Source organism: Chanos chanos, chromosome 5 (assembly GCF_902362185.1).
Source record: "Chanos chanos chromosome 5, fChaCha1.1, whole genome shotgun sequence".
NCBI lineage: Eukaryota > Metazoa > Chordata > Actinopteri > Gonorynchiformes > Chanidae > Chanos > Chanos chanos.
Genome location: NC_044499.1, coordinates 41,135,815 through 41,147,097, shown reverse-complemented (window position 1 = coordinate 41,147,097; position 11,283 = coordinate 41,135,815). Strand labels below are relative to the sequence as shown.

At 41.3% G+C, this 11,283-nt stretch overlaps 1 protein-coding gene across 2 annotated transcripts in view; it reads left to right on the top strand.

The window, feature by feature from the left end:
* Positions 1-332: 332 nt before the first annotated feature.
* Positions 333-11,283, top strand: part of mpp2b (MAGUK p55 scaffold protein 2b) — a 21,451-nt gene continuing 10,500 nt past the window's right edge. The window contains exons 1-2 of one of the 2 annotated variants that reach the window (XM_030774334.1): positions 333-405; positions 8,833-8,933. In XM_030774334.1, coding sequence (XP_030630194.1) covers positions 333-405; positions 8,833-8,933 — 174 coding nt within the window. Of the gene's footprint in view, positions 410-8,830; positions 8,934-11,283 lie in introns of both variants that reach the window. The other variant, XM_030774333.1, reaches the window with a different exon arrangement.

Sequence of the window (11,283 nt, the reverse complement as noted above, 5' to 3'; positions counted from 1 at the left end):
ATGTAGAGGCACATGTTATTGTACTGCACAGGAGAGAAATAGAAGGAATCGTAGAATAATGGAGGAAAGAGAAAGGAGTAGAATAGTGGGAAAGGGAGAGAGAGAGAGAGATAGAGAGAGAGAGGGAGAAGGGAGTGGAAGCTCCCTGGTAGCCAGCACTGACGTCAAGGTGGTGAGGAAAGGGAGGGAACGGAAGAGAATGAAAGAGAAATTTTGGAAACTGTGCATGAGAAGAGAGAGAGAGAGAGAGAGAGAGAGAGAGAGAGAGAGAGAGAGCGTATCAGTTGGTTTTAGTCTTCAGTCTATGACAGCTGTGTGTGAGATTGGGAAGCATGGCTGGAAGTCTATTTCACAGACTGTCTCTCGAGGAGACCGGCTCATACAACTCACTAGAGAGCCCTGGAGGTGAGAAAGAGATCTAATCATGATTGTGATAATGATATTAATGATGACGATGATGATGATGATGATGATGATAAAAATGCTGAAAATCAGTTGTTTGCCATTACATCATGTCTTTTGCACTGCATGAAGAGGCTATTAGATCAGTGATTCAAATGATGCTGATGACAGTTTTTTACTCCTCCTTCTCATAAGTGTGTATTCTGACTGTTGTGATAGCCACCGGAATGAGTCTGGTTTTGCTTCTGATGCTTTCGAGTTTTTTGTGATGTGTTCAAGTCCTGTGCTGTGAAAATTCAGCTGTGTTCTTTCAAAAACTTCTGTATATCATATTTCATTTTAATGGGAGGAGAAACCGTTTTCTCCTCATTCTAATCTCCATAACTTCTCGCTGTCTAAATCTGTCTGAAAATTGTGGGGTAGGGAAGAGAGAACGGGGGTGAGGGGGGGGGGGGGGGGGGGGGGGGGTTGGATGACAGACAAGTTCCCAATTAGGATTGTTTACCTTCCGGTGTTTGTTAACTCAACTGAGCCCCGGGTGCAGTATGAAGCCCTCTCTAGCCCCAAAGTTCAACACAACTAATTCCTCTCACTGTGTCGATTCAAAACATCACAAATTCTTACTTTCCTTTCTTAATGTCTGAAATGTCAAGCTCTTCTCATGCTGTTAAAAAGAGACATTTTCCTGCATGGAAAAGCCATGTCTTCCAGTGCAGTAATGTCCTGAGAGAGGGGTGTCACGGTATTGATTGATGTAATTATATTGAAGTGGGTGCAGTTGGGTGTTGTACTGATAGGATGTCTTTAAGGTTAACAGAGGGGAAAGCAGGTTTCATACATTATAAATGAAGCTGTTTAATGATGTATGCATGTCTTGAACAAATTGCACACACACACACACACACACACACACACACATACAAATACACACTTGTAAAATGGGAAAGTTAAATCTTTCAATCTCTCACATGATTTCATTGTGTCATTTCATTGGGCTTTCAGCTGAGTCATAACATTGGTTTGAGTAAATTTTCAACAGACTCTTTGCTTGTTTTAATGGGTGAAACCAATTCTCTGTTCATACAGGATAATAAAAGGGAACTTATAAAGTGATGCTGTGAAATTCCTCTAACAGGGGAAATATGAAAGGCTGAGCTATAATGAAATAAGTATAATAACAAAATGAAATGAAACTGTATGGAGCTATAATGAAAGGCTTCATTTGAAGTACTGTCAGTGAAAGACACATTAGATCCACAATTACAGCATGAACCAAGAGGAGCAGGGAAAGAGGGAAGGAGAGACAGCGATAGGGAAAGGCAGGAGGTGAAAGCTCTGTGTGAACGACTGGCAGACAGCCACTACCTCTTTAATTGGTGTGTGTGTGTGTGTGTGTGTGTGTGTGTGTGTGTGTGTGTGTGAGCGAGCACTCTAGCATTATCACGATGAATCTTATTCCCAACATTGTGATAGTAGGGTTTTAGGATGTTCTTTTTCTTGGGGAATGCAGATGTGCTGTGAGAGAGAGAGAGAGCGAGAGAGAGAGAGAGAGAGAGAGAGAGGTTAATGCCAACCTCTGTGGCTCCACATTTAATGAATTGTTGAAGCTCATTAAGCTGTGATTGTATATGGGTCAAATATATTTCTGTTTGTATTTCCTTGGAGAGTCGTGTCATTTAAATGTCATCGAATCTTACTGGGACGTTGACCTTAAGCCTGATAATGAGCTTGACCCTCTCCCCTCCCCTGTTTGTTTCAAAGCTCTGGAATTGCTGTTACCATGGTGATGATGTACAATGCTAAGCCTCTCATTTTATTAATTATAGTCTTAAGGAAATGACAATGTACCAAACCATTAGCTTATCAACATGTTCTAATGAAGCCTGCTAGCTCACGTAGAGACAGGGACACACAACATTTTGCATTTGATTCTGTATCTCTATCTTCCTTTTCCTGACTTACTCATTCACATACACACACACACACGCGCACACACACACACCCCCACACACCCACACCCACACACATACACACTCACACACACACACACTCACATACACCCACCCACCCACCCACCCACCCACACACACACCCACCCACCCACCCACCCACCCACACACACACCCACACACACCCACACACACCCACACACACCCACACACACACACACACACACACACACACACACAATGGAGCATCAGATGGTAGTGTTAAATGTAGCTGGCTGAGTGTGAAGATTATAGATCCTGAAAAGAACAGGTTTGCATCATAATAGGGTGTAACTAGAGACATGTTAAGCAAGCACCTGCTCTAACATCACGTAACGATGATCAAACTCTCCTTTTTCCAAGCCCTTAAGACTAACAATTTAAATCTCTTCCCATTTATTAGAGTTCTTACCTGGGGATGCTGGTATAATTAAGTTTCGCCGCAGGAAACCAGAATTTGAGTTGAGATCTTATCCAGTCCCTAAGACTCAGAAACTCTCAGAGCAGTACTCTGTCAGAGTTGGTTACATTTGTGAGCTTGGGGGTGATTTAGGCAATTTCAAGAAGTGTCAGTCAATGCTGTGATAGAATTGGAGCCATAAAGTAAACCCACTTAAGTGAAGAATGAAGAGCGAATTCCAGCTGGCTTGAAAATGAAATACGAAATAGGAAGAAGTTGAAATACGCACTTGTGCGGACAACAAAACCTGTTCTTGCTGTCGAATTTAGAGTGCAATATTACTTGGAGTTCTTTGGATGCTGATTGACATGTGCCATAGATGGCTACTCAAGGAGATGACTTGAATAATCTCAGAATCATCTGGGATGCTAGGGGGTTAGGGACAAGTGTTCGATCAATATACCTTACATGTGTCATGTTTTACTTTCTCTTGTAACTTTTATTTTTGCTGTGCGATCTGACTTGTTGACTGGAATGGACTGCTTTATGTGCTTTATTTAGCATCTTGCGGGAAAGACTTCTTAATATGTGGCCACAACTTAACTACATCCTGACCAGAACATCTGTAACAAGGCAACAAAACACATTTATCACAGTTATTTGTCAATAGGCGATTCGAGTGGGCATTATGTAAAAACTCCATGATGCCCCAGTTTAAGAGGTCTCGTTTAAAGAATGGAGTAGTATTACATTTGAGTTTAGATTTGGTATGCTCGGTATACTCGAGTCATTTGCATTAAGGATTAAGGCATACGGGATTAACCTGCATCGCCTTAAATGTATGATCAAAGCAAATGGAGAGGAAGAATATATTGATTTTTAAATCTCAGCCATTATACAGCACCAAAAGCAAATCAATGTTAAACTGTTAAATAATATGGTCAGTCATTCAGTCATTCAATCAATTAACCAGGTCACATCATTCCCTTTGCGTAAAAGCTAACTTGGGCGCACAGGATAATTAAAGTTTGCCAACGAGGTCAGGTTTTGTGTTGACATGTTACAGATCTTATGGCTACATATTTTAAAATGTGGCCACCCTCCACCTTGCATTTAACCTGACCATCAGCAGAGTTACAGTGTTCTGTCCTTAAGGACTGAGGAAAGTCAGGTGTGCTATGCTTAAGGACTGAGGAAGATCAGGTGTGCTATGCTTAAGGACTGAGGAAGATCAGGTGTGCTATGCTTAAGGACTGAGGAAGATCAGGTGTGCTATGCTTAAGGACTGAGGAAGATCAGGTGTGCTATGCTTAAGGACTGAGGAAGATCAGGTGTGCTGTGCTTAAGGACTGAGGAAGATCAGGTGTGCTATGCTTAAGGACTGAGGAAGATCAGGTGTGCTATGCTTAAGGACTGAGGAAGATCAGGTGTGCTGTGTTTAAGGACAGAGGAAAGTCAGGTGTGCTATGCTTAAGGACTGAGGAAGATCAGGTGTGCTGTGCCTTGTTTTGCTGCTCTGTGGAGGTCTAGAGGGATAGGATCTCTTGTGCACTGTGTGCATTTTTCCTGCTGTGTAACACGGCCCTGCGGGATTTTGCACATGTGCAACATGCATATGAACATCAAAAACATCCCCACACACAGTCATCCACACACACAGTCATCCACACACACAGTCATCCACACACAAAGTCATCCACACACAAAGCCATCCACACACACAGTCATCCACACACACAGTCATCCACACACAGTCAGCCACACACACAGTCATCCACACACACAGTCATCCACACACAAAGTCATCCACACACACAGTCATCCACACACACAGTCATCCACACACACAGTCATCCACACACAGTCATCCACACATACAGTCATCCACACACACAGTCATCCACACACACATTCATCCCCACACACAGTCATCCACTCACACAGTCATCCACACATACAGTCATCCACACACACAGTCATCCACACACACAGTCATCCACACACACACAGTCATCCCCACACACAGTCATCCACACACACAGTCATCCACACACACACAGTCATCCCCACACACAGTCATCCACACACACATTCATCCCCACACACAGTCATCCACACACACAGTCATCCACACACACAGTCATCCACACACACAGTCATCCACACACACATTCATCCCCACACACAGTCATCCACACACACAGTCATCCACACACACAGTCATTCACAGGCAGGCAAGACTGAAATGCTGGTCATTGGTCCCCCCACGTATAAGCATCTTTTTAGCGATCTTACCCTAAATTTTGACAACTGCATCATCTCTCAAAACTCTTCAGCTAAAAACCTTGGTGTGATTTTTGACTCTAGTCTCTCACTAGTCACTCATATCAAGAACACAGCCAAAACTGCCTTTTATCACCTCCGTAACATTGCTAAAATTAGGCCCTTTCTAAGTATGGCTGATGCAGAAACCATTGTTCACGCATTCGTCACGTCTTGCCTCGATTACTGCAATGTTCTTTACTCTGGCCTGCCTGCCTCTAGTACCAATAGTGTTCAGCTGGTCCAGAATGCTGCTGCTAGAATTCTGACCAGAACGAAGAAGTTTGATCACATTACCCCTGTCCTGACCTCGCTTCACTGGCTCCCAATTCATGCAAGGGCAGATTTTAAGGTCCTCTTATTAACATATAAAATTTTACATGGGCTTGCGCCTTCCTGCCTGTCTGACTTAATTACACCCTATAACCCACCTCGTACCCTGCACTCTCAAGATTCTGGACTATTAGTCATTCCAAGAGTTAAAAAGTCCGCTGGCAACCGAGCCTTTTCCTACCGCTCTTCCTTCCTCTGAAATGGTTTACCTACAGAAATTAGGGAGGTGAACTCTCTCAATACCTTTAAAACGAGACTAAAGACTTATTTATTTTCTTGAACTTGTCGATAATATAATTTTGATTTTACTTTGTTATGGACATGTAAAGCCCTTTGAGACTATAAATAGCGATATTGGACTATAAATAAATGTATTATTATTATTTTTATTATTATTATCCACACACACAGTCATCCACACACACAGTCATCCACACACAAAGTCATCCACACACACACAGTCATCCACACACAGTCATCCACACACACAGTCATCCACACACACAGTCATCCACACACACACAGTCATCCCCACACACAGTCATCCACACACACACAGTCATCCCCACACACAGTCATCCACACACAGTCATCCACATACAGTCATCCACACACACAGTCATCTACACACACAGTCATCCACACACAGTCATCCACATACACAGTCTTCCACACACACAGTCATCCACATACACAGTCATCCACACACACAGTCATCCACATACACAGTCATCCACACACACAGTCATCCCCACACACAGTCATCCACACACACAGTCATCCACACACAGTCATCCACACACACAGTCATCTACACACACAGTCATCCACACACACACAGTCATCCACACACACAGTCATCCACACACACAGTCATCCACACACACACAGTCATCCACACACACACAGTCATCCACACACAGTGAATGAGCTGCAACTTAGCAACAGAGATTGGATCGTGTTTCAACATTCCCCAGACACCATCCAGAGGTTAATCCATCTTTCTGTGTTTGTCATGCCCTCACAGACATTTTTTAAATTGTCCTTATCTTTTTTTAATAACAGCATTATCCCACTGCATGATTTAGAAATTATAATGTATGGTTATGGGTGTGAAATGAGCGGCTCGTGTGTGTGTGTGTGTGTGTGTGTGAGAGAGAGAGAGTGAGTGAAACAGAAAGACAGAGAGGTAGAATCAGAGAAACAGATGGTGTGCGTGCAGTGCACTGTCATTTAGACTTTTGATTTTAAAAAGAAACTTTATTGAGAAAAAATATTATAGTTATGGTAATTAATGGAGTAATTTGTGGTTACTGGGATAAAAATTAATTGACCTCTATAAACTTAACTGTCTTTCTTGGTAAATGATTATGCCTGGTTCATATTCATGAATTGCAGGTCAGTTCAGTGGTTCCTCCAGAACTTGGACCAGAGCCATGAGTTGGCAAATCACCAGTATTTCCAGCCTCTCTTGAGAAGGCAAATGTATAGAATTCCCTTTGAAGTGTTTTCATGTCGATCCTGTTTATTTACCTGCTCTCATTGGACGCTGTCCAACAGCCCTCCATTTGGCTTCATTAATTAGTCCGGTGGAATGTGATAATCCTTTCGCTGTGCCCTTTCTCCAAGTCCCTTTTTAGACCTGGATCAAGTGGAGCATGTAAAACAGGTTTTCTAAGATATGTTTTGTAACCATCTTCTGCCATACATTGTTTTATGCTCTCTCTCTCTCTCTCTCTCTCTCTCTCCATCTCTCTCTCTCTCTCTTTCACTGCCTGTTTATGACCTAATGGGTTAGTTTGCAAGTAACTTGCAAAGTAACTTTACTTTGTTGGTCCCTTACATTTGCTAAAATGAACATCTTGAATAATCCACAAAGTGGTCACCTACACTAAATTCCCATCAGGAAATGGATCATTACACATACTTCCTTGTTTTCAGGCCGATATACATTTCCATGCCTCATTTTTGATGTTGTCTGTATTATGGGAAATGAAGAGCGGTGACAGCAAAGAGGAGCAGACATGGGAGTGTATGAGCTCACAGTGTGTGGAGTAGAGGAGGAGAAAAGTGTGAGTGTGTTGAAATGAAGGAGAAGAACACTGAAGCTCAGAAAGTGCTGTGTGAGTGGAGAGAGGCGCTGTTGAGGTGGCTGGTAATTAAAGAGAATTATGCAGAACCTGTAAGCTGGGCCCCCGCACAGGCTTTTTCTGCTGAAAAAAGGGGTTTTCTGAAAGTTCGCCATGACTTACAAAAAGAGGAAAAAAAGACTTTTCTGTAATTATGTGGTCCTTTTTATGAAAGAGAAAGGGGTCAGACAGCTATGGACAGCGCTTGTCTGTGTTTCTCATTACCTCCTGTCTCTCTGACCTACCTCAGTGTAAGGTCTGGTGTAACATTTGTACATGATTGGTCTTAATGAGAAGCCTGTGAAAGACAGAAACATTCTCAGGCTTTGAAATAGGGGAAGTAAGTGTTTGATGTAGAAAACTTTTCAGAAATTCCCCCTCCGCTGTTAGATAAAGGAGAGCTAAGCTACTGAGACATGGCCCAATTTCTGGATTCAGTCATCAGTATGGTTAACGTAGTATTATCTCGTATAACAAAACTATATTTAGCTGGGAGAGCTGATTTTTAAGAAATCTTTGTTTAACCCACAGAGTCTACTATTTAGATACAATCTTCAAGTTTCCAATGTGTGGTAACAGGTTGATATGCATTTGTGAGATTTCATGGACATTTTGCCGATCCCCAAAACAGATTAGTATTACTTATTCGACATATTTTGCATGGTTTTCTCACTGTCAAAATTCAGCTCACCTTCCTTCACTCTGCGGACCTCAGAGTGCTGTCGAAGCCTAACTGAGCTGGCAGCTTCCTTCACTCTGCGGACCTCGGAGTGCTGTCGAAGCCTAACTGAGCTGGCAGCTTCCTTCAGGAGGAAATAGCTAGTGGCACAGCCAGAGGCTGGTAATTAAACCAATAGAAAAAATTCAGTACTTGACACTTTCAGTCATACTGAATAAGGTTTTCTTGACTGATTCACTTGTGGTCCGTACTTTCTTTGGACAGTGGTTTGTGTGGTGCTTTGATGTCTGTAATAGTGTACTGAAGACAGTGTGCAGTGTTGTGTACTGATCAATGCTGGCAGAAGCTGTCACCTCAATTCATCTCAACGCAATTTGCTTTTCAGCATGTCTCTTACTAAAGCATCCGCAGAGATGTTTCTATCTACCTCTGATTCTTCTCCGAGGGACTACATAAGGAATGTTGTTCATTTATACCTGGAGTGCTCTTACATCTATGCCCTTAAAAGATTTCCTCGCCAAAATAGCCCCAACATCTTTTCTCACATTACTTTCTATATCTCCCTTCCTCTCTCCTCAGCAATGCAGCATGGCCTGGACACGATGAGTGACAGCACCAGTTCCACTGCAGCGAATGACCTGGACCTCATCTTCCTTAAAGGCATTATGGAGAGCCCTGTGGTAAGTCAGCCAAAGACAATACACAAAACAGATGGTGCTTATGCCTCTGACTGTTCATTATTGCATAGTTGTGGTTCAACATTGACAAATACAATTACCATAGTTATGGTTATATGTCAGTGTATTACGTCACAATGATGGTTAAACACTAAGCAGCAGAATGGCGGTGAAATACACAGCCCCAATAATTGCTTCGCAATAGTGCTGTAGTGTAGATTATCCGAATAACTGCTGTTATGGGTATGTGAGTGCATCACGTCACTGTATTGTTTTAACGCTGATAAATGGAGCTGTGGTATTGAAGGTTACAAGCCAGTTTGTTATGTCAAAGAGACAGTCAACGTATAAACCATCAATCCATCAATATTGTTACATGACGACTCAGTATGACACAATAGTGATTTAACATTGACAAGTGGAGCTACAGAAGATACTGACGCACATTAATTGATTACGGCGTAATGGTGGTACTTTACTGTGAGAAATTTGTTTTAGATTAGTGCCCATTAGTAGTGATGTTCATTCACAGAGGACACTGAGACCTCTGACACTGCAGTGAGAAGATGAATGGGTTGAAAACAAAGTGTAATTTCAGGGATAAATGTGGTTTGAGAAAGAAAAGCCATCCTAGCATCAGTGTCAAAACAGTCACAACAGATTTATTGAAATGCATACAGCGGCAAAACAGGCGCGAGTTGTTGTTTCTGGTGTGCAGTTGATCTTGTCTCTGTTCTTATTTCGAGCCATTGACACCACCATGCCTCTGACCACAAACTGACAAATGTCCTGACAACCAACCCTGTTTTCAGAGAAATGTTTTTGTGTGAGCTCTTATTTCTTTCTTACTTTATTTATGATCACCAGTAAAATGTCCAAGCAGTGTTTTGACATCATTGCCTAAAGTGAAGGGATTGAGATACAGTGTTGACTGTGTACTTCACTTAAAAGCAGCAGCAGCTAAGGTCATTCACGGCCATACTTTGTAAATAGATAGATCTCTCCTTTTCTCCCTCTCTGTCTCTTTCTCTCAGTCTCTCTCTCTCTCTCTTTCTCTTTATCACATACATCCACTCCCACACATACACATACGCACTGCACTGAAGCATCATTTGAAGTGAATATATATATATATATATGTGTGTGTGTGTGTGTGTGTGTGTGTGTGTGTGTGTGTGTGTGTGTATGTGTGTATGTGTGTATGTATGTGTGTCTATATATATATATATATATATATATATATATATATATATATATATATATATATACACACACACACACACACACACACACACACACACACACACACACACACACACACACACACACACACGCATATATATATATATATATATATATATATATATATATATATATATATATATATATGTATAGAGAGAGAGAGAGAGAGAGAGAGAGAGAGAGAGAGAGAGAGAGCACCGTTTCCTGCACAGTGATGTCTTGTATTTTTTTTGAGACTCTTTGATGAAAATGCACCTATACTTCTAAAGAGACAGGAGACAAAAGAGAAGAAATTGAAAAGAAAAAAGGCTTTGAACACTGGAGATATGGAGGAAGTTTTGGGATGATTGGGATGATAATCTTCAACAAGCAGTCCTTATTTAGCTCAGTTTAAAATTAGATGGATCAGTTACTCTGGCTTATTTTAGTACACACTGAGACCTCACAGGCCAGATACCAGACATCAGCTAATTCATTTGTACCATTCCAAGAACTCTTGTGATATATTTGGCAATCTTATTCCTGTAAGGATAAACTTTTGGATTATTGATTGTTTCCTTCCTTTACCCATTGGTGTTGTAAATCTAAGGAGAGGTTATTGATTTGACTTCAGATGACTGTTACAGTGCTACAGTGTTTACTGGACATATGCCAAACTTATGATGAGAATAAATACAAATGGCTTTGTAAGTAGTGTACAAAGACATAAATGTTTAATCAAGTGTCCACTTTGATATATGGCTCATTATTCTGTAATTGTTGGCTACATAAACACTCTCCTGTAATTATATTTGTTTGTTTAAACACAAATGTATTGAAGTCTTATGGTAAAGTGGTGAGATTTAGGCTTAAATGAGAACATGATTAGACTTTCAGCTAGAACGCTCTCAATCAATTAATCATAGTCTCTCTCAGCCTCAGCAAAGTGGTGAAACCCTTCTGTAGTAGAGAAAAGCATAACCACTACACTTCCAAATGGAGTCTCTTTACCACCCTGATAATATATCATATCCCCTCAAAATTTCTCTGACCTTTCATTTAATAGATTAACTGGTCTTGATAACAAGACATCCATAGCCTTTTCATCTATCTTTTCAAATGGTCTTATTCA